General features: G+C 45.5%; 1 protein-coding gene across 5 annotated transcripts in view; it reads left to right on the top strand.

Annotated features, from left to right (window-relative positions):
- Scm (Polycomb protein Scm) overlaps positions 1 to 24,767 on the top strand; it is a 200,311-nt gene that overhangs the window by 64,161 nt on the left and 111,383 nt on the right. For all 5 annotated transcript variants that reach the window (XM_084605586.1, XM_084605580.1, XM_084605569.1 and 2 more), the window contains 3 exons: positions 5,225 to 5,401; positions 20,265 to 20,411; positions 22,537 to 22,780. In XM_084605586.1, coding sequence (XP_084461712.1) covers positions 5,225 to 5,401; positions 20,265 to 20,411; positions 22,537 to 22,780 — 568 coding nt within the window. The remainder of the gene's footprint in view (positions 1 to 5,224; positions 5,402 to 20,264; positions 20,412 to 22,536; positions 22,781 to 24,767) is intronic.

The following is a 24,767-nucleotide window of genomic DNA, read 5'->3' as shown; positions in this document are numbered from 1 at the left end:
TTTCTAACCAGTGCATGCATGCACATGACCGCCCGTACTAATCGCATCGTAGCCCTGTTCCGTGTGGCTTGAAAGAAAGCAGTAGAGTTGAACAAGGAAATTGTTAACTTGTCCGTGGCATTCTACGATGCAAGCGAAAATAGCAGCGGTACGGATGGTACACGGCACGATCAATGCCGTATGCTTTGAACATTTCGGCAGAAGGCAGCCGTAGCGCTTTTTTTTAATGTTAGGCCACTGCTGGTTCACAGTGATGCCCATGATACGTGACGACTCTTTTCACGCTCGCGAAGGGGCAAAAAGAAGCACGACTCGACGTAGAAAGCCTGCGAGGTACGCGTTGCAGCATAGGCAGAGCCGCCGTTGTACTACCCAGTCAGGCTTTTCTTGGCCGTCACGAGGTGGTGCCGTCCTACTCAAAACTCCAGCGCAAGGTCCCTATAGGTGCTATGTATTAGCTCCCGTTTATATCTAAGCTTTTGTCGGGCGTAATGCAGATATCTCAAAATTTTAACCGGAAAGACCAAAGGCAAAGGTCATTACCGAAAGGTGATAGGGTCTCCGAGCGAGCGCTTTGTTCTTATACTAAGTGCCGAACGCAGTCACGTTCGAAGAGCAAATACAAAATTCCCGTGGACGCAGCTGTGTTTCACCTTGGGAGCAATCGCGTGAGCACCGATCACACGCGGGTGCTGATGAGTCTTATTGGGCGTGGTTCGGTGAGCTGCCCTCCGCACGTGCGTACCGGCAAGAGCGATATAGTGATGGTGTGGTTCTGTTTCGTCGCGCCATGTGCACGAAGTGTTGACTGATTTTTGTTGTGTATGTGGTGTCTGCAACAAAGTTGAATGCAGCGGTGGCGACCAACGGCTTATGCGATGCGAGGACGCTTTTGTTGGGCTGAATGCCAACGTGAAGCAGGCAAGCATTACCCAGTTCTTCCTTCAAAAATTATAAAGTTGAGTTTTTCCTGAGAATTCTTTTCCGTTTATTAGAAAAGCTCCCTTTGTGCAGTAGAGTGTCGATGGACGTGACAGGCCGAGGGCCGCCAACGCATTTTCAGGTTCTAGGTTTGTTCTAGGTTTGTAGAAAATTTTGCGTATCACCCAGGAGCAGCTCGCTAGGCAGCCAATCGCAGAAGACTTTAAGCTACCCAATTTGCATCCTGTTTTTCTTCTTTTTTTTTTTTTTCCGCGAGTGAAGTTGGTTTTTCTAGTCCGGTCTGAGCGAAAAACCTGCAGACGCTCACTTCGTCTGATCCGTACATATATGAGCGCATCGAGACAATTCAGTAAAAGCTTGATAGGGTAGTAAAAGGAAAATAAAAAGGCTAGTGTGGCTAGATACAGTCGAACCCGGTTATATCGAACCCGGATATATCGAATTTTGGCTATATCGACCTCACAAAATATCCCCTCGAAAATCACATGTAAAAGTATAGGAAAGCCGCGTCATATATCGAACTGAATTTCAGCAGTCGTTCGATATATCGAACTCCGCACCACGCACTGGAAAGTGTGCCTTCCCCAAAGACGATCGCATCACCCTTGGCCGTTTGCCGCGTGACGTTTTCAAGCCATGCGCGGAAGGAATGAGAAGGAACAGTTCGGCGACGGCTGGTCAGGGCAGCGCCGCTCCCATTCCCCATAGGCGCGCGCATCTGCAGTTATCGTTTCCCGCGTGCCAACACATGACGTTTGCAAGCCATGTGCGTAGGTGTGACCATTCTTTTGCCGAGCTATTTCTCCCCAGCACGCGCTACACATGCGCCAAGCCAGCTAAGCTCGTTTTCAGACAAACGTCGGACGCTTTCTCCAGTGTGTGTTGCGAACCCTCTGCGCGCGGCAGCTGATGTGGCTATGGCGCCTGCGGACGTTAAGAAGCGGCAGCTCTCTCTGTCTTTTTTTTTTTTTTGAGTCATCCTTTCTTATCGTTGTGCTGTTCGAACGTTTAGCAATGGCAGTTCTTTTTTTTTTTTTGCGGGAGTCGTTTATCCTGCATGTATGAATCAACGAAAGCACGAGGTCAGCTGCTGCGATCATGACACCTGCCCCAAGCGCGGCGTGGCTTGTGCAATCAAGTCATCACGGGCACTCTGCCAAGTTCGCTCCCCGCCACCGCAGAAGCTATCAAAAGATAAACGCGCCCCGACGTTATCGCTGCGCAGCATCTTGGCACGCTGCCAAGAAATGAGCTGTGGATGAGACGACCGAAACGGAGTGAGCGCGCCATCGACATGCAAGCGAAAACGCTAGCGATTTCTGCCACGGCGACACAGAAACCTTGTTTTGAGCTGCCGCGACCGGCGAGAGGGACGCAGTTCCAACAAGTTTGAAATTTTTCTTTCTGTCGCTGCCGCTCGTCGCTGAGATCGCTCAATCGCTTGCATGTGAGCGAGCTGGCCTTTACGCATTTTTGTTTTACAAATTCTCGGGTGCAAAAGTGGAGGGTGGGTTCATTATGCGAGTGGGTTGATTACGCGAAAAATATGGTATCATTTTTTCGCATCGTAAGTGCCGTCACAAGCCGATTTCTGTATATCGAATTATCGATATATCGAACTATTTCACGATCCCCGTCGAGTTCGATATATCCGGGTTCGACTGTATTGTTAATTTTCGAAAGGAGCAACAGGAAGTCGCTGCTTGCATCGCAGTGTAGTAGTGCACCGCTGAGCTGTGACTTTTTTTTTTTTTTTTACTCTCGATGTGTTACAAAAAAGTTAACCACTGTTTTACCATATGCCATGCTGTTTAGCATTAGAAACGGGATATGCGTAATTGTACTCCCCCTGACTGAACGACGAGGCGGCGGTAACAAAGCAACGCTGAAAACGCTCCTCTGTCGCAGAGTTCAGTCACTCTGTGTAGTGTGGACCAGCGGCAACGACAGGCATTGGCGGCGACATCGCACGGCTGATCTCCAGGGATTCTTGCCGGAAATTTTTGCCGTTTTGTTTAACTCGAAACTCCGCTTATCTCAAAATTTAGTCCTGGATTTTACAACTTCAAGTTAACGAGGGTTTACTGTATAGTTGTCGCACAGGCGGGTGACAACATCATAGGTTAAGCCATTTGCACTTGGCTTTTCTCGTTTGCCAGCGTAAAGCGTGAACGGTGAATGGTGTAGCCAGATCAAGGGTCGGCGAGCACTCGCTTTGTAGCCCCATTTGGTTACTTTATCTCAAATGTATAGCCGGTTTCCAGATTGCCCTTTTGATTTTACCATCCTTTCATCAACAGAAAGTTCTTTGTACAGCTGAAAAAATGTGCCGATCATTCGTTGATATGCTGTAGGAGCCATGAAACTTTGTCCAATTTTGATTTGCTTCCTTGGGTTTCGAAATCTGTCTCGGGCACGTGGAGCATGCCAAGAAGAGCCCAGAATCGCTTTCTAGGCATTATCTTTGGGGGAACCAATCCAGAAAGAAGCCTTGATGTGCTCCTGTACAGATGCAGCCATGGCAGTTCGACTATCCCCATGTAGAGAAGCAGACCAATAAAAGTCGTCATCTCTGCTGGGCCATCGGCTTCACTGTAGCTGAGTTGATCCATAATCTTCATCCAGCCGTACTTGTTCGTGCCAGTCTCACAAATCATTCCAATAACATCTGGCATAAAAAACAGACGGGAAACATCAATCGCACAATGCAATTGACGAGGGCCGCTGCGGAGCGCCATGCCGAAATGGATCCCCGGTTCCCATCTTGGGCAGAACGACTATCTGTTCTGAGGGAGGCAGGGTATCGTGCCCAAATGACGTTGACACCTTGGGAATGAGCTAGCTGACAGGAACACAAACAAAACTACCAGAGCGGTTCCAGACACATGCAAAACAGGCCAACGAAGAAAGCAGTACTAACCAGAGTGCGGCCACCGATGTTCCGGGCTGGTTTTCATCGTCATCGGGTCCAGAACTGAACTCTGACGATATGGCAGCATCTTCGGAGTCACTGCTGCTTGAGTCATTGATGAAATCAGTCGTAGACAGTGCGAAGTCATCAGATTTGCAATGCTTCGAAGTGTGCGTCATCGACGCAGATGCAGCCATTCTCGCATGCTACTCCGACGCTGCTGCATGTTCGAAGCGCGTTCAAAAATAGCTGCCCCGCAGAAAAAAATGTACCTATACGGCAAAGAAATGAAGCTTCAATTATCCGGCTACACGCTAGATGGCGCAGCATGCCCGTAAGCGACGCGGAAAGGTTCAAAATTTGCGAGCAAAGTCATCGTTTGCGGGCTAACAATGCTGAATAGGCGCGATAGGGAAATAATTAAGGATACGGAAGAGGTCCTTACTATTTTTGAGCAGTTCTCCTTCGACTCTCCCGACAGCGTGCGTGCAATAGAGCACTGATTGAGATGTTAAAAATAATCACAGTTGCACTGTTCTTGTCTAAAAAGCAGGCGAATGTTATCAGATTTTTCACGAAATAAATTTACAGTTCTAAGAAGTTCTTATCAGTTTCTTTATGAGACCATTAAATATTTTGAACTTCTTTTTTCAGTCCCATGAAGGTCGAATATTCACACTCCCCTACTTGTGCATGATTGTATAAATTGCTCTTTCTTTGTTTAGAAGGAGGACGGCTATTGCTCTCCTGTAGAGACCACTCGTATCTATCCTTTTTCTTGCAGTGGGGTCTTTCGGCTGCACTGCCCTTGTTACATGTTGTAACATTGAGAACTTGGCAGTCTACCTGTGTTAATGGGTAGAAGCCATAATATGTCTGTACAGCCCTGCACACTCAATTTCTAGTGCTAGCTGCCAGTTGAGGTGCAGCTTGTTTTCAGGGCACATGACAGTGGTCCAGGTTGTTGCTAATTGGCTGCTGCATCTAGGTAATTTAGTTTAGAAGTACATAATTATATATATAACCGAAAACCAGATAATTCAGAAGTAGGGGGAATACAGTGGCCACGTCTGGTGCAAGGTAGAGCTAATTAGAGACCCTTATTTTGGAGTGTAGGGAGCTAGGCTGATAACTATACACTTACCAAGAAGGAAGCTGAATATATTTGTCAAAGGGTTATTTGCAGTGGTTCAGCCAGTGGACATTTTTCATGACTTTGTTGAAGGTACGGTAAATCCCAGTTCACCTTCCGCACCCTGCAGTGTCAAGCTATAGCAGGCTCAAGTTGATTAACCTTGGAAGGAGCATCGGGTGAGGCTGTCTTCCTCATTCCCGAGCTGTCTGTGACGATGAGGGTGGCCCGTTGTGCAGAATCCGGTGCCCCCGAAGAATGAGTTCCGAGCGGGCATGAAGCTGGAGGCCCAGGACCCCCGCAATGTGACCTCCACCTGCATTGCTACGGTGGTGGGCATCCAGGGGCCCCGGCTGCGGCTGCGCCTCGACGGAGGCGACAACAAGAACGACTTCTGGCGCCTCGTCGACTCCGAGGTGGGTCTGAGTGTGTTGCAGCTTGATGGGTCAACACTTAGATCTAACAAAGCCAGTGTGATTTGAAACCTGTATCTGTGGTGAAAGTGGTCCATTATGCTTGTGGGGGAGGAGGGGGGGGGGGTGGCACATGTGCGTAGTTGTTTCACTGTCATTGTTGCCTTTCTAAATGTGAGTTCATAACCACATAGCAGTCCTAACATCGTGTGCAGTTGCTGCCACTGCTGCAGTGGCCTGATGAGAGGGAACCAGAGAAACAAATGCCAGGCTGTTTTTTACCTTTCAGTTTCCAGCAGCAAGCGTGAGCATGTGTGTCCTTATGTCCAAGTGGGAAGGGAAGTTGTCAGGCTTACGTGTGTATGCTGACCCTTCTAGTCCTTTTTGTTGCTTGGCTTTGGGAGTTGGTAAACATGATAATTGCAGTTGGCTCCCGTTGAGCACAGGCAGCGTGCAGCATCTGGCACCAATTTTGGCCAAGCTTGTGAGAGGTGTTACAGGCTGCATTGTGTAGAAACTCATGTCGCCTAGTGGATTCACCCGACGCAATATTAGGGAATCTATCCTGTGCTATCCTAGGTATTGCAGCAGGGGACACCCCTCCATCACCAATGTGTTTTAATCTGCCATGTGCTCCGCATTCACTGCGCCTGTGTGACACCCACTCTTACATACCATAAAAACCTACTTATAATACAGTAAAACCTCGTTAATTCGAACTCGGTTAAAACTTACGGTTAATTCGAACTGACGCTCGGGTCTCGGCATGGCCCTATGTATTTCAATAGGAGAAAACGCCCGATAATTCGAACATGCCAGTATCCACAATGGTTAAGGTAATTTGTGATAGGAAGCTCCATTGAATTGGAGGACCCGACACGTGCTCCCAATATGCTCACTCAGATCTGCTTGCATATGCAGTTGCACTTGTGCTCTTTCTCTGCATTACATTCCCACTGCAGGGGCTTCTTTTAGTCATTTTATAGCTGACTGACCTGCTCTTTGTTTGCTGAAGTTATAATTAATAATGACGGCACAGGTGTGTCTCTCTTTTGGTTCCACTGTAGCTGCTACTGAACCTGGCGATGGATGGTGCCGCATCTAATGTTAAAATGCCTGTTACAAGCTAGGCTGAGTACCAAACTTCAAGGGATATTTTGTCCTTTATAGTCAATTGTCTTCTACATCCAATATCTGTTAAAAAGGAGGTCCAGTTAATGAAAGTCATAGGGCAGCCAACCATTTGGGTGTAGGGTGTCTCTTATACCCGATTGTCTGTTACATCCATGTCCCTTATAACGGGGTTCAGCTGTAAAGCAATGTAAAAAAAAAAAAAGATCATCTAAAACAACCTCAGATCTGAAGAGTTATTTCATGAGTGGCCAAAATATGTCATGGGATTATGTTTAATTTGACATTGAAAATCGCATAAAAACAGCTGAGGCGCTATCTAGTGGAGAAACTCTATTACTTTCGGTGTAGTACTCCACGTGACTACATCTCAGCAGAATGTCGCCGATGTTCGTATGTGCACACTGTTCTTTTTTTCTTCTAGGAGTGCTTGTCATTATTTATTATACTTTGTGTTCTCTACACTGTCCTTAAATAAAAACCAGCTCTACTTTCGCACCGCGAGGCCGCGAGAGGGATGCTTTCAGGTTTTGCCACTAGATGGCGCCACAGTGTTTGTAATTCGTTGAATGAAGCGATGATAGTGCCCACAAAAACTTTCGTCGACAAGGCGTGCGTTGTTGTGCTGTAGCAGCCTTGAGTGTGCAACTAAGGAGGACATTACTCTGTTAGCAAAAAAAAATGTCTAATTACTTTCTGGCAAGTGAAATTTATATTTGTTTTTGGTAAGTGTTTTTTTTCGACCACCAGTCATCGTGGTCGCTGCTCATAGTTTCCAGCATCGGACTACACAAAAACGGGCGCATGCACTGATTCGGTAAAACTTTTCTACCGTGTTTCTACCAAAATCGCTATAGAATCGAACGCTTTAGACATCAATCCTTCCTGTGCGCCAAAAAAAAATGTGGGACCTAAATTCCAGTGTTCTGTCCCTTTAAGGGGACGGGGTAGTCCCTATTCCTTCCATGCATTTTAGCCTGTGTTTGTGATCCTTTTTCTCATGATCTGCTAGGGTTAGAGTATCCATCTTGGTATCATTGTAATCAGCAATCTGAGGTAGTGATACTAAACTAGGATTATTGTTTTCTGAACGTTGGATATTTTTTTGTTAGCTTTTTTTTTACTAGTGCAACCAAATTAAAATCTGCAGTAAATTGCCTTTAAGTTGATATTCTCTCAATAATTGTTGATGATTCCAGTTCAGTAGACTCTCTGTAGTGTTTACTCAGTAGCTGTAAATCTGTATCCCCCTATCTGAAAAAAAAAAAAAAAAGGTAAAATGCAGCAAAATTACATGTTGAAGAAAGAGCTTTATTAGAATACAGCACTCTAAAAATATACATTCTCATGAATATTTAATAGCCACCAGCCTGTTAGTCACCTCCATTATCAATACTTTTTTTCTGTGCTAGCTGCCTTGCCCTCCAGACCCCTTAGTGACCTGTCATGTAGCCCTCTGCATGAAGTATAATCACCGTCAGTCAGCTTTGAATAACCAGTGGACAGTGGATTGCCCTGCAGAAATTTCAAATGACCTCAGATGTCAGCTTGAGCCGCATTGCTTGATGTTTTCCGTTTGGATGTTTTGAACTGGGGATCTGAGAACAGTTTTACACATTGCTGGGAGAATGTGCAAGCAACTCCTTGCCGTGCAGCATCTTCAACCAGATGCAAATCCTCACCGCATGCTTTACACGAACAGCTCTCTGCGATGACACACAAGAGAAGGTTAATATCAAACAGGACATTGCCATGGTCATAAAAATTTGCATTTATAGTCTCCATATGTCCTGCCGAGCGAGAAAGCTTTGATGCAGACGCGCAGTGACAGCGGCGTCCGCTGCTGGATCGTATTGCGGAGATTTTTTGTCTTTGCGGATAGACTTATCCTGGTTCCCGTAGAAGCGTTGTCTTCTAAACCACTTTGTCTTTCAGCATCAGAATCAGAAGTTTATTTTCAGCATCACATACACAATGCTGCGGGTGTAGGCAAAAAGCCTTTTGGAGGCTTGACGCCCTGCAGAGAGACATTTGGCAGAAGCAGCAGCGATGATCACAGTAGTACAGCTGTGAGAAACACTGAGAAAATTCGTGTGAGTGCAAAAACAGGAAAAAGGAACCATCAGTACCATTCACAGTCCGCTGTCACAATACAGAGGCATATTCTGAGTTAAGAGTGGTTGGTAAACAGTATTTTAACATTTGTCGTCTGTAATTTGTTAGGGTGCGAGGTACTACCCAATGGTCAGAGCTACGTGTTGTATATTGCGCAAAAAGACGAGACAAAGAGTCGTTGTCCACTTCTCCTCTTTGTCTCGTCTTTTTGCGCAATATACATTACTGTCCATCATGGTTCACCAACTCGCCCAATCAGCCGTTCTTCTAGAGCTACGTGTGTTGTATACTTTTGTTCGTAGTGTTAACGAGGCTAGGTCTTTAAGGTATGTGTTATTTTTCGCTATGCCGGGACGGTAGTGTACGGTAAGAATGGAATTGTGCAAGGCGGTAACGGGTAGTATCTTTAGTTGATCAAAGATTGGTTTTCTATGGGCGTCAAGTTTAGCATTAATGATGATTCGCATCGCTTTTTTCTGTAACCTAGAAAGAATGTTAATGTCAGTTGGCGTGGTTAGTGCCCCAAATTAGAAAATATAGTAGGTCAAAGTGGAAAAGAATAATGAATTATAGAGTAACAGTTTGATATTCTGGGGCAAGAGGATCCGTAGCCACGACATCACGCCAATTGTGCTAGCGAGTTTTGCATGAATGTGGCTGATGTGTGGATTCTAATACATATTCTCATGGAAAATAACACCCAGGCTTATGACCTGTGGTGTTATCTCTATGTCGGAGGAACCGATAAAAAGATGCATATTTGTATCTGCAATTTTGTCGCGAGGGCGAAATAGTACGGCTTTGGTTTAGATGTGTCTAAAATCAATGAATTTGAAATACTCCAATTGTTTATCAAATCGAGCACCTTATTAGCTTTGACTTGGAGATCGAGTGAGGACTGGCCGGGGAAAAGCAAACTAGTGTCATCAGCGTAAATTATGAAGTGGGCAGATGTGTTAATGTTAACTATATCGTTAATGTATATGTTGAATAGCAAGGGTCCCAGAACGCTTCCTTGCAGAACGCCGCACCAGACAGTTTTCAGCTCTGATTTAAAATCATTAATATGGACCTGTTGATGCCGATTATGCAAGTAGCTTTTTAAAAGAACCAAGAAGCTACCTCTGAAACCCTAATATTCCAGTTCTTCAGTAAGAGTTATATGGTTAATACGATGAAACGCCTTTGAAAAATCAATGAATATTGCAAGCATGTACTGTTTTCGCTCAAAAGCTTTCAAAATTATTTTTGGAGGAGTAGCGCACTTTCTGTCGAGCAATTCTTTGTAAACCCGAATTGGTAGGGTGTAATGATGTTATGTTTGTTTAAAAAGCTGCTCATTCTATCATGAATTAGTTTTTCAATTCTAGAAAAAACTGGAAGAATTGATATTGGCCTGTAGTTAGATATACAGCCTCGATCCCCACCATTGAAAATAACTAAAACTTTGGCGACAGTTAGTCTTTCGGGGAAAATGCCTGTCCAAAATATTAAGTTAATTAGATGTGTTAAAACTCTAGCTATAACATGAATGACATGTTTTACCGGAAATATCTGTAATCCGTCAGTGTCGCAGCTTTTATTGTTCTTAAGAGATAGAAATGCATTTGGAACTTCTGCCGTCGTTACAGATGTCATGAAAGCACTATCACACGTGCTGTGTTTCATTAGGTTCATCGAATTCAAATCATGTGTGATGTTGTCACCCGTTAATAATTAGAGGATTATTAGCGATGCACCCTTAACGGTGCGCACACTCCCAGACACCCTTAGAGTGAGTGGGGGTAGCTGTTCCGGTCGCAAAGGAGATGCCCTTGACTTGCGTGTGCAAGCTCAGCTGGCATTCAACTACCTTGTAGTGACAAAAGAGGGTGGCCATTTGGTGCCCAGCTGTCGCCGGTTCAAGTCAGAGTAAGGGTCGGAGTCAGAAATAACAAACAAAACACACTTTATACACAGCAAGAGATGATACAGAGGAATGCACAGACACTAAAATTGCACAGAAGAGAGGTTCACAGAAAAACAAATGCTAAGCATACAACTACAGAGGTATTCAGTAACACAGAGGCTTTACAACAGAGATCAAACACGAGAGAGTCACATAAACACCAAATTGTTCATCGGGCACTGTTGCAGTTCGACGTCTCGAGAGTCTCCATGTGGCTGCCATGCAAGACGAGCGCCGCTCCCTCGCAGGTCTGTAGGCTTGCCAGCAGCGGGTGATCTCCGGGAGTCCAGCCGTAGCACTAGTGAACACACCGCAATCACTGACTGACTGACTGACTGACTCAAAAAAACGCCGCACCCTCCTTAAAAAGGGCGCACCGCCTCTGTCTGTTAAAACACGCCAAGGCTAGTGACCACACACACTTGTCTTCGCTTGCTGAAGCGTTCCCTCTTCCTCCCGTCGAGCCGCGCGTCGTCGTTGGTCAGAGGCAGTCGAATGTTTTGGAGACAGCTGGCATCTTTCGGGACTGATGAATCACCATCATCACCGGGTGATGAGAAAGAGGGTGACGCCGACGCGTACAAAGCTACGTGCTCTCTCGCGCGGTGAGGAGACATTTCTGGAATGTCGTAGAACCTCCGATGCGGCGTAGCGTGGGCTTCGCGCCACGCTGGCTTAATAAAAAATGTGCGCCGATTTCGTGACAGGTGCTAGCGATGGAAACGATAATGGTTGAAGGCGGTGGCTAACGCACCACCAGTGACGGTTCTTTTATTAATTGTCATTGCAGTTGGGAGAGTAGTCTTGTTTTAATTGGGATTTACTAAAGAATTCCAGAGTACATCCGCCTTTTTTACAGCTTCGCCACCAAAGAGATTTGCAAAGTAAGACATCTTGGTTTTGCGCAACAAAAACTTGACCGGTCCTCGGAACCCTTAGTCAATTTCATCTACATCACTGACCGATCTTACTTGAAGGACAGAAGAAGTTTCGGTCTTGCGCACAAAAACCTTCCCATCCCGGCACCATGCAAAACACTATTTCTTCTGTTTCTTTCTTTCGACGGTCAACGATAACAGCTTTTTTAGTTGTGGGCACAAGTGCTCGTTAACGTAGATTGGGCTGGTGCCAGATCCAACGACATCGGAATCTGCTAAGCGCATTTTCCGGGATTTCGCTAGGAAAGCGTTCCGCTTCGACCTCGTATGAAACTCGACGACACTGTGTGGGCATGCAGAATTTTTCGACAGAATGCAGTGACACACATCAATATCACTTCGCGAAATGGGCTCATGTACGGCCTCACCAAGTTTCCAAAGGACTTCAATGAGGTCTTCATTTGGTGTCGCTGAAACATTCTTCAATTATATGTTTTTGTTCTTGGAGTACTGTTCAAGGTCAACAGTCCTCCTTTCGTTCTCAGTCACTTGTTTTTTTCAGCAGCGAGCATCGTCTGTTAGAACATGGTTTTTGACTTTCAGTTCCAGATTTTCTTGCTTTAGTTGAGAGCATTCTCGAGTCATTTCCTCGAACTTACTGTTGAAGAATTCTAGAGAAACCTTCAATTCTCTGTGTTCTTCACGGAACTCTCGTTTCGTTGACACACGCATCTCATGGAATTCTCGGAATTTTTTCAAAAGCCTGGTAATCTCTTCAGTGGACATACTAAACCTCTTTGGCAGCAACGGCGGCAGCGCAAAACAAGAACGACTAGGAAAAGGGCCAACAACCATGTTTCGTGCAATTTGGTCCCCTTATTTCCTGCTTTGGGTTTTTACTCATGGACTCTAATTGAGATATAGAAATAGCCTGAATCATGATCTTTCGAACGAGTTCAAAATGATGCTGGTGGAGCATGTGTTTATCGAACTACGGCTGATCAAATCTCAGCGCGATTTGACCTCAGTTTAAAGGTCCGTGCGGTCAGATTAGCGCCAGTGCTATCAGGTTTGTGCTGTTGAGAATTTACTTCCTTTTGCTGTGCACCGCATGATTAGAAAACTAGCGATTGCACTGAAAAATCGGGAGAAGATGGAAGAATGGCAGATCTCGCATTGGTGTGTTTACCCTATGGGTGTTACTCTTGAAATAATGTGCCAAAGGGAGCTAGACGCTGCAGTCGCCTTCTAGCCCCGGCATGCGACTTTCGCTGCATAAGACTATAGATAGACAAGTATGCATAGCAAGGTAGTGCATGTCTCGTTTTCATTTTATCATGTCGCGTTTGGGGAGGGCGCTATCCACTGCCATACGATCATTGCAACGCATAATAGCGCAAACGTCTTTTGAAGCGAACAGTGCAAAAAGCTGCCGTCATGATCTCAACTGACTGCTGATGACTTAGGAGTGAAAAAATGGATGCCTGTCACAAAAAAAAAAAAAAAAAAAAAAAAAAAAAAAAAAAAAAAGAAAGAAAGAAAAAAAAAAACATCTTTACTGCGTAATGATTTGTTTTTTTTTTTATTTGCGCCTATAGCGCCTATCCGACGTCATAGCCATTCGGGGGCGTTGGCTGGGACCGCGTCGACAGAAATACTTATCCATATTTCTGAATTAAAGGGGGTCGAATTAACAAGTATTTAATTGCAGGGTTTGGAGGTAACGCGGAAGAGAGGAGCGTGCACCTGCCGCTGCCAACCATCCTACCCTCTGGCACTGCCGGCCGGTCATGGCACCATTTCAAAGTGCCTGGCAGCTGCACGCTTATCGTGCTGCACGGCATAGTTGATGATGGCCAGCTTAAACGCTGCTATGTAACTGCTAAAGTACTTGCCCATCCTTGACAGGTGGAACGGCTACGTGCACACAAGTCGAGCGGCCCACATCTGTGTTGGTATGAACCACCAAGCAAGCTCTGAAGGGGGCATGATAAACAAGGCGCCAGTGACATTGATGCCGAAGAAAGGGAAAAAAAAAGCGAGAAAGCGGGCAGCATCCAGTGGCATTTATGATGATGTCTTTCTGCGATGTATGTGCCACGTTTTGCGCTACCACGTAAACACTGCTGCATTTTTTCTCATTTCATCTAGTCTAAAGTGGGAGTGCAGCCGTTACACAGGTGCAGCCCTTGCATGAGGTATTATATGGTACATGTCTCCGACGTCCCATATTCATATACCTTTGTGTCCTGCACAAGCAGTAATGTTGCTTGAAAATAAAAAACAAAGAAAAATGGGATTTTAAATTTCAACAAACATTAAGCGAATGAATAGGATGCTAATAGCAGGCATCCTTAAAATATTCCTGCAGCGTATGTCGGTTCCTTGCATTGCCTTCAAAAAGTGTTCTTGGAGCAAGCTCTATGTGGCGACAATGGGATTTGGCCTGAGCAGTTTCTTTAGTAGACATCCTTGAGACTCGCAGACTGTCACAAGCATTTTCAGTAGAATCAATTCCCAAGAAGGAAGCAAATCTTGCTCAAAGCCTGTTTGTCTCTGGTTGAACCATAGTGCGGCAATTGCTACCAAGTCTCTACTGCAGGGCATGAAACAAACCTAGTCTTAAGGCAGAAAGTCCAGATGTTGCTGTTAGAGACTCAGCTACATTTTCTTTCTTGCCTTCTATGCCGCTGGAACAGAGAGCTGGACCAGTTGGATGCATTCATTTTGGAAATAATGAGCGCACTCAGACAAGAACTAAGATCAGTGCACACACAAGTGCTTTGTGTCCACAGATCTTAATCTTCGTCTGTGTGCGTCGATTATTAAGGCGAAAGCGTTTAATAGCTCGTGTCCGTCTGTACGTGCATCATGAGAAGTGTCCCACTTCTTCGAGAGATTCCGCGAGACTGTAACGTCATCGCCTGGTGACGTCATGACTGGATTCGATGTCACCAGGCAATTCACGCATATACGAAGCTGACCCCGTCGAGAATCTGATCCATTCGTTCACACTGCGCCTTTCATTTGGCGCTTCCTCGGGCGCTGCACCACTCGGCATATAGAAGTAGATGTTGTACAGCGATCAGCAGTGTTTCAGATTGGTTTACAGGAAAGAAAAGGCGCAGTATCTGTTGCAGTTCTCTGCGGACACCTGAACCGAGTCGTAAGGAAGAGGAGGAAGACGGAGCGAAAGAAGAAAGAGTGCCGTAGTGGAGGGCTTTACCACCATGCTATAAAGGCTTTCGCCTCATCGCTGTTTAGTGGTCGAAAGTGCCCCTGGAAGGTTTTCCAAAATGAATGCCTCTGGTGTTGAACTCTTCATCGGTGATCCTATCGTATATTGCAGAATAGTTTTGGCCTGGACATTGGTGGAGTTTGAGCGCCTCTGCTCTTTTATGCCCGCACCAGGAGACACCTTCTGGGCAATAGTTATGGTTGCTAGAGGTATCTGTTAAACACGAGTGAAAGTAACTGGCTCATATAGCATGGAACATGTCTTGAATGTTCCCAGAATGATAGCTTGGGCGAGTTGGGGACAGTTCACTCGCCACATAGCGCTAAACAGACAAGGACATAGTCAGACATACAGGATGGGCACTAACTTACAACTAAACTTTTATTGCAAGAAACCAGGCAATATATAAGCACTTTCTTAACAATGAAGAGGAGGAGAGCAAGACTATGTTTGCAGTTTGTTAATGGTGCATTCTTTCAGTTTCTCACCACGGGGCAGTGGTACCTTGAGCTTTCGCAGTGCTGCACCAAGTCTTTTAGCCGCATGATTGTATAGTCCTCTATTACGGGTACAGCTTCATACATATTTGATTGTTACACAGCTGCATACGCTTTGCTGTCCCCATCACTGAAGCATGTTGTGAAGCGTAGGGTTCTATGTTGGTTTGGTTTGTGGGGTTTAACGTCCCAAAGCAACTCAGGCTATGAGAGACGCCGTAGTGGAGGACTCCGGAAATTTCGACCACCTGGGGTTCTTTAACGTGCGTAGTGTTCTATGTCATATCCTTGTTGCAGGCCTCGGCTTCCATGGCATATGATGAGCACTCGTGGTTCTTTTCACAAACTGAGCTGTGGAAGGCTTGCTATATCTCTTCATCTTCGCATGGTTTGTGTCTACTGCAAGTAGTGCAGTAGTGCACCTTCTTGGCAATGGCATTGAAGCTCTTGTGATGCATAGATTTCAGAGCAACAAGGATAGAACAAAGCCCAACTGGTTGCTCGTGCTTGACTCCTCTTGTGCGCGAGGCAAGTGCAGGTTTCATATTTACTACAAAGCTGTGCTGAGAGCTACACTTCTTTCTTCATTGCATGACCTTTGTTTGGTGTTTGCGGCAGTCGACGTACAAATAGAGGAATATGTCCATGAAAGCACTGACGCAGTACATGTGTTATTCTGGCAGTAAAGCTGAAGGAAAGACGTTAGTTTTTGTGCTTACTTTTCAATTTTTCGATTACCAGCTTCAATCTTCCGCATGTTGGGCACGCTACGACACCCACAACGTCGTTAAAAGTGCAGTATTCACGCACCACTGTAGTTACACGGTCATCATGGCACCTCTCCTTTTTCTCGAGCATGACGATCTTCTTTTCGAATGCTCAAATGAACTTCTTGGTGGTGCCAATAACGTCCGCACAATCCGCACTTGTCTTGCTGGCTGCAGTGGTGTCAGTGCCAAGTAGAGAGGTTGTCTTCTCCCAGGTCTTTTGCTTCCCTTTTTGATGACGTTGTTCAAACTGACAGTTTGTGCAGAACTTTCAGTCACAAAAGTCACGCTTTCTGCTGGCATTACTGGCACAAGGCACGAGAAAATGGCCAAGAAAAAGCACTACCGCTTGCTGCACCACTGATTTTGCACATAGAGCGCTTTGAACTAGTAGCTAGTCTTAGTCATCTGTTTGCTGAAGTGGTACAATCACACTGGTCGCCTGCGCACAGCAGACATATTAACACGATGAAGTATGCAAGCAAAGTAGACCTGCGGCAAGTGTGCATAGTGAGCAGACTAATATGCAATCAAGCTGTCTGCACTGTCTGGTCACTTTCACAACTATGGCTCTGAAAGGTTTTCTGGATGGTCATCAGAGAGGCGTTTTGATATCACTGTAACCATGGAGAGCTGCAAGTGCATATGCACAAAGTGCTTGGCATTATGACACTACAGTGGCTAGAATAATAAAGTGTGATTACCGCCAAGCGGCGCCTATGGGGAGCATTGAAGCCGTCTGGTGATGCTTCCGCTAGATGGCGTGCCTTCTCGCTTACACGTTAGGTCGGCGCATGAAACGCGTGCTTGAACCCTGGAGTTTGCATGGGATGTGGGCGCTTTGCGTTGTTTTTTGGTGCAAATTCTGCCTCACAGTGTATGATGAGCCGGCGACAAAGTCATTGTTTTGTACCTCGTTACAAAAGCGGGTACAAATCGTACTAGGAATGGTTGGTTGGTTGGTTTGTGGGGTTTAACGTCCCAAAGCGACTCAGGCTATGAGAGACGCCGTAGTGGAGGACTCCGGAAATTTCGACCACCTGGGGTTCTTTAACGTGCAGTTGTTCTGCTTGCGAAATTATTGAAAGGCACAACGCTGCTGTTTGCGAGCTGCTTTGGAAAATAATTACTGTTACGTCAGCTTTGGCACGTTATTTACGGCACAACTGCTAATGTTAATTGATAGAACGATCGTGGGTGGCCCCTTTGTACGGCGTGTTCCGAACCATTTTTTTTATTGTGCCTTGATATACATGTGTCAAAAACCGTTTCAAGGAAAATAATCATAAGGTGAGGCTGTGCCCATCGTTCAGCACTGCCATAAAGGCGACGACATATAACGATTAAGGGGCTGCGGCCACTGCCATGTGAGGAGCCTGATGACCTGACGGCCAGTTCTGAACATAAACTGGCTTTTAATCACATGCATGCACGCATGAACTTTCCTGTTACTTCATAAAGGTTCGTGAGATCAGTGGGGTGTCTCTGAATGTAGCGTGCAGTGTGCGCCTAACCGCTGATCTGGATCTCCTGGGCGCCGATCGAGGAACGTACGTGTTCGCTATGTAACAGCTCGACACGGCTTTCGGCAGGTCGACTTTAAGCTATTGAAGTGGGTAATAATTCTGAAGTAAGTAATATATATATACCTGCGTTCAGGGGTAGATGTTTTGTTGAAGTCTAGCTTGATATATCTGATGATATCTAGCTTGACAGCATCGAACGTGAACACGAAATGAGCGCATTTAAGCATAGCCTGCAAACATCTCGGCTCCCGGTGTTTTCCTTATTTATTGTAAGTACCTACAGCCCCATGAGGCATTATTGAAGGGGGGACACAGCTACATACAATAACACATGCAAAGAAGGTATGTAACACAACACACTAATAGAACACTAAATGAATTCACAAGTAGTATAAGTGATAACTTACATCAAACGCAGGGCTGGTAAAAGCACGAGGTCTGGAAGAAATATATCACATCATTTCAACAGCACTTTGGAAGCCAGGTGCACAAACTACATCATTCGGAGGCTTATTCCAGTCCAGAATTGTTTTAGGGAAAAACGAATACTTAAATACATTAATGCGGCATTGATAACTCAATCTTTTTTGTGTTGTCTAGTCTCTCCGAAATGTAATATGGCTGCTTTAGATAAGTGTTTTTATTGATACCGGTACAATCATTGTAAATGTTGTACAAGAACTTCAGCCAGCAGGTTTTTCTTCGGGTTGCTAAAGTCTTCCACTCAATACGGTCGCGAAGTTCAGAGCTCTTCATATGAAAATGATAACTGCCAGTTATTTAAATAACGCCGCTGAAGAACTGAAAAACAAAAAAAACAAATAGCGGTAATTTAGAAATTTTCCCAATGCTTCAGTGCATGCTAATCAATTATAGAATGAAATTTCGTTGTGCAGCAGAGGTGTTTCTACTTGTCTCACAGAAGAAAAACAGCCAAATTAACTGAACTAATTGGCTACTTACTGAACACGTCTGGTTGCTTAATTAAAATAACTCAGATACTTCCATCTCTCTCGTATTGTCTCTTTGGTCCATTTTTTTTTTTTTTTCAGTTATACAATGTTTTGTTTACGTCATGTGCAAGTACTTCTTAAAGGCCCACTGTCCACCCTCCGGTCGAAAATATTTTCTTCCCCGGTGACTGTGAGACTTCGCCCCTGGAACGCAAGGCCGCAAAATGTTTTTGAAAAGAGTAACTAATAACGCAGTTACAGCCACCGCAATCACCCGATTCTATCCTGCCTCTCTCCTTCCGTTCCCTCGCAAAGGTTTTTCACTCTCCTTTCCGAGGTCGTCTAGCCTCCGCAATACAAATTCCCCTTCCTCCTCCGCGTTTGGCGGGAGGTGGGGCGTGGCTCTCCGCGAGCGCGAAAAAAAAAAAAAAAAAAACGGTCGAGGGAGCGCGCGCCGCTGGATTCAGTCTGGCCGTGGCGAGGGAAAAGCGCGCTGCGAGCGGTAGACACCCATCCTTCTCCCGTCAGTCAGCTAGACGGACCAATGGACGTCGTTCCCGATACGTACGTCATTATCGGGGTCCGTCGGGCCAGCGCAGAGAGCGGTGAAGCTGGCTTCTCAAAGGAGAGCATGAGGGAGCTTTGAATTGTATTTTCGATGCTTTGCGGCGCGCGTGTTGCTGTAGAATTTTGCACAATCTCCGGTACCTGATCGAAACACTGGGCTCCTTTTCTTAAAAGGGCCTTCCCTGGACAGTGGCCCTTTAAGCATTAAGGCAACATAGCTATGAATACAAGCAAGCTTGGTTTCATGTGAAAACTAAAGTGTTGCATGAACACAGCATCATCTACTGTTGTTTCTGTCACTAAGAAGGCAATAGATCAGAAATGCGTGCAGCAGTCAAGTGCAGCAAAACCGCACATTCCGCACCCCTAGTTCTTGCCACTGCGGCCTCGTGCTGCACAGTGCTGGGAATGTTTGGTCTTTGTTCCCTTCCCCATTTCTTGCTGCACTTTTACTCTCCTTCACTTTCTGAACAGAATGTGCTACCTTCCCTACATGTTTGTAGACAGATTTTTTTTACTATGCGCTGCATGCTTTCCCTCACGACTCCAGCGCTTACGTAAAGTTGGCTTCTCCAGAATGTTGCTAAGCCTAGTTGTAAAGCCATTCAAAAGAACGCTCGTTTTTTTTCTTTTTTTTTCACACAAAAAAAAATATTGCTTCGAGATTCTAGGTAGCGTGCATGCGACGATGTCATTTCGTGAGAATGCGTCGCCGTGGCCAGATGCATTTTACTATAACCGATTTTTATCAAAAATGTCTGTATTATAAAGCGAATAGTAATGTACAGTTGTCTATGGCAAATGAACTGGGACTTCAGTTTCACTTTACTATATCAGAGTTTTCATTAATCTGAGTTTACTGTAGCGGGACTCTACTGTAACTGTATATTTTTGCCTGTTTTTTTCTGCCACCACAGTTGCGTTCCAAAGTGGTCAATTTTTTTAGCAGTGCCTTCCTGAGTTGAATATTGCAGACAGTGTATAATTAGTTATGTGGCATGAAATTTAATTTTTTAGATCACGAGGAATTTTGTGTTGTCGAAAATTTGCGAATGATTGTGTACTCTTTTTGTGTTACATGCCAACACTGTCCCTATTGCAAGCAATATCTGAAAGGTCACAAATGAATAAAGCCATGCAAACAGCTTGGCTAGGCCCTGGAAACTTGTTCCTTCGCTTTTTGCTCAGTTGATTCCCATGGAAAAAGTTAAGTGTAGTTTAGTGATCCCAGCATTTGGGTGCGCAGGAGGTGAAGCCCATTGGGCACTGTGAGCGAATCGGGGGCATGCTGCAGCCTCCGCTGGGCTTCCGCATGAACGCCTCTTCCTGGCCCATGTTCCTGCTCAAGACCCTCAACAAGGCGGACATTGCCGACGAATCATACTTCAAACCGGTGCGTTGTGCATTTTGTTGTTGCTGCTGCTTGGCTTGCCTAATTTATTTGAAAATCACTGGTTCTGATCATTTGGCTGTTGAGGCAGATCGGGTTTTGCATGGGTTTAGAGGGTGTATAACATGGGTTTCAGTTAGAACTTAAGCAAGTTGATGAACAAAGTATATTAAAATGTAGCGGTAATGTTGGGTGACCTGCGTGCATAAGCCTTATCTGACATGTACTGCTTGTTCTCTGATTTTTACCCTTTATATTAGTATCTGATTGCTGTGCAGCACACTCACTGTATTAACGCTTTTTGTCTTGCTTTCTAAAAAATCTGTCATCTACATTCTCAGCATTGTAAAGGTGGCATTGTGTGTTAGCAGTCACCTTCACATGATGCTCAATATTTTTTTCTTGTGACAGCAAATTGTCTCTTAAAAGGGAAAATCTGAGGATGAATCAACCTGTGCTGGTGCCTCGATGTGTCTTCTTCCCCATCTGCTCAAGCGAGCTAGTATGTCAAGGGCTGTTGCTCTGGCAGTGATGTGCCAAGACACCTCTATGGTAGGCACCCTCATGTAAAGGTCCTTCGTGGACCTTTGAGGAATAATAAATAAATAAGAGTATGATATTGGCCTCTATAGAGAGTAATGTTATCTTCGGTTGTCCGTCATTCCACTCGCCGGACATTAACGTAAGCATGGGTCAGCCGTGATCATTACGCCACCTTTCAGCATCATTTGCTTCAAAAGGCATTTGCTGCTATTATGTGTCAGTACAGTGTTCACACTGGTCAATGAAGAGCAAGGTTTTTCTATTTTTTGATGCCATTTTTCGATATAAGTCGATCAGAAACTCGCGAAAAAAATGTGCAGTCATCCAGGCTTCCTCATCAGCTTTGTGCACACAAGGCAAACGTCCAGCCATTCGAAAGCATCTCGGCTGCTTTACCTTGCCGACAATGGTGAGTGTAATTTTTTCAGAACCATCAGCATTGCAACAGACAAATACAAACACTCTTTCTTTACTCTTCTGGCCGTTCTGACAGGCTTGGCCCTTCACATACAAACTCTTGCTTGCAGGCTGAAGAGCATGCCTGTCTTGTCGGCATTGAAAATGTCATGCGGCTCATACCTCGAGGTCAGTGCCGGCAACGAATCAATCCAATTGCCAACAGCCGTCTCGTTCACTTTTTTGCCTTCTCTGCAAACAGTTTTGTAAACAGCCCCATGCCTTTCAATAAAACGATGCAGCCCACCCTCCGGATGCTCGAAACTTTTAGATGCCAAGAGAAAGTGCAATGTTGTCGGCTTTTTCTCGTAAGCACTTTGCCGTCCACTTTGACACCGGCTGCAGTCACCTCATGAAATCGCGTCAGCAGAACTACTTCTAGCTTCACATGTGTAGCACTCTTGGCTTGCTTGACATAAAACAACGAAGTGCTGTGCATTCTTGCCAGGTTTGCAAACCTGAGATGCTTTTTTTCTTCGGATTTTCATGAGCCTTATTCAAAATTTTGAGCTTCTCATTAAAAGAGAGGGCCTTCCGCTTCCGAAACATGTTGGATTTGAATTATCTACGTCTTCTACGTGCACTTAGCTAGCATCCTTGTCTGGTCACATTTTGGCAGAAAAGTTGTCGCCTTTGCACGACATGAAACATTCACAGCAGCAGGCCAGCAGCAAATGGAGGGAGGTACCAGTAGAAGTATAGGGAGGGGTGGGGGGGGGGGGGGGGGCAACAAGTTTTGGTAGGTAGCTTGCAAGATGCTATAGGCCAATCGGCAACTGCATAACATCACTCACGTGTGGCCGGTGGCCCAGCAGCCGGTTCAGCTGGTGCCGCGGGACACAGGTGATGGGAAAGGGGTGAAGAGGGAGGAGGCGTGCTCCTCGCGGCTGTGCGTGCACGCTCGCTTGCGTGGATGGTCGTGCCAGTCACACGTTAGTATCATCTGTGTGGTCTTGAAAAACGGTTTGTATAATCTTGAATCGTAATGTATTCTGTACAATGTTGGCCATCTGGGACATGTCTGAAAATATCATACCCGAATTGGGATCAAGCGTAAATTGTCGAGATTCTACTGTAGTTACATGGAAACAGATTTTTTTTGCTTTCTTCTGCCCCTGATGTTCTGCAGGAACCACCCAGCCCACGCAGCAATGAGTTCAAAGTGGGCATGAAGCTCGAGGCTCTGGACCGCAAGAACCCGCACCTCATCTGTCCGGCCACTGTGGGCGCCGTCAAGGACGACATGCTCTTCGTCACCTTTGATGGCTGGCGAGGGGCGTTCGACTACTGGTGCCGTTTTGACTCGCGGGACATCTTTCCCGTTGGCTGGTGCCGCCTCAGCGGGCACCCTCTGCAGCCGCCTGGCAACAAAGGTGGGGAAGGGGTAGTTTTCATGCATTATGTCCACCAGTGCCAAGGGGGGCTTGAAGGCAGCCGAAGAAGTCTTAGAAGTCTTAGAGTTTAAAAGGGTTGAAGATGCGGAAGTTGAAGGTAAAGCATGCTAAATATTTTCATGCTAGCATTTTTAAATGCGATGTCGGTACAGAGTTCGTGATTGTGGACATTAAAGGGTTAAACCACCTTATTGCACACACGAAGCGCGGAACCTGCTGCGAGATCGCGAAGACGTGAGCGGTCAACCGCTCGAGTGTTACAGCGGACTCTCAGGGCCGCCCAACTATGGTGGGGCTCGGGCCTCCTTGGCTCTGGATCGCTAGTTCCCCCAAGAAGCAGTTTTCAGGGCTCAAAATACTGTCTTTAGAGCTGGACACCCTAGCCCTGCGCTTTCATCAATTTCATCCTGTACACATTCTCAGCATTTAAAAAAAAATGTTTCCTTCGGTGGAATAAGACACTTCTTGTTTTGTGTTGCCAAAATTTTCTGCAGTAAGTGTCAGAACTTCAAATGCGATTTTCCCAACTTCGTATTTTTTGCCAATATGACTAGCCTTACGGAGCTTTTTATTTTGTTCTATCTTTAGGTTGCTAAATTGAACATATCATATTTTGGGCACAGTAATGTCAGCTAACTATATTTTAAAATTATGGGGCATCGGCATAATTGGACATTTTTATACGCTGATGCATCTCGAATGACAATATAAATAACACAGCTCCACATGACAGGCCATTGGCTACGGCTACATTTTAATCGGTACCAAATAATATTGAGGGAAAGTGTCTTAAGGGGGGATGCGGGTTTCGAAAGTCGAAAAATCGCGAAAAACACTGCTTTTCAAAAAGTACATATCTCGGCTGTATATGTTATAAACTACCTTTTCTATAATTATTCGCAATTCCAGCAATCCATGCGGCACCTGGCGGCGAAACCATGCGAACGCACCAAAGAGGCTCAGTAGCAGACGCCCTTTGCTTGCGCTGTGGAAACCCGCTAGCAAAGCGCTCGTAGCATCGCAAAAAAGGACAAAACCAACGGCAAACCGATTCTACAGCCGTTCCGCAGCACAGTGGCACATCCTTTCATGTATTTACTTTGTGATCCAGCGATTGGCGCCAGAGAATCGATGCATTTTCAATCTCCGCGGAACGCATTGAAAGTGCCGTCTACATATATAGTCTCGTCAGTTTTTGTCGTACGATTGCTTTCCTGGTATAAACTGCCTTCTACTAACCTGCCCAAGGGACGGAACACCTACGGATAAGTACGAGTGAACAACAATACGTATTACGCAGCTCGGCTTCTCGCGTCACGTACAAAATTCGATCGGCGCATGTATAAACAACTCCTAGTTTGCGACAGGTTGATCATAGCGCTTTTTAAGCTAGTTCTGCTAAGAACGTCAAATGCACGTATGGGAGCACTCTATGACGATCGGCTTAATTCTTCGCCGCGTCAGGCAGGCGTCTCGAGATCTGCAGGCCACGCAGCGTGTGACTGCCCTCGATATTGTACCGCACGTGTTACGGAAATTGGGTCCGTTGTGTGATCGCGCTCGCCTATGCGGGCCGCTCACTTTTAGCGTTGCAGCTTGTCACTCTTGAATAATATCACAGAATCGGTATAGTTTTGTCGGCGACAGGTCTCTAACAACTGCGCGGTGAACTGACCAAGCCGGCACCTTTTTTTTTTTTAATATATTGTCAAATAAAGCTGTAATTCCCTGGCGACAAAGCTCACCTGCAGGGCGCTCATTTGGTGAAGGGCCTGAATTCGTATCACATCTCGCCAATTATCAGAGAAGCATGCAGTGATCAAAAGTCCTGAAGCCTAAGGATTATCGTCTCAGCCGCAAAATGAATCCGTTAGGCCATCAAGGCCTAAATGCATTTAAAATGCCTCTACATGATTTATTAGCACAGCCAGAAACGGTTTGATAGCATTTCATGGCAATTCATTCT

The sequence above is a fragment of the Amblyomma maculatum genome, chromosome 1 (genome assembly GCF_055883805.1).
Source record: "Amblyomma maculatum isolate TAMU_Amacu chromosome 1, ASM5588380v1, whole genome shotgun sequence".
In the NCBI taxonomy this organism is placed as follows: Eukaryota; Metazoa; Arthropoda; class Arachnida; order Ixodida; family Ixodidae; genus Amblyomma; species Amblyomma maculatum.
Note: the sequence above shows the minus strand (reverse complement) of the source record. Positions and strands in the feature narration are given on the sequence as shown.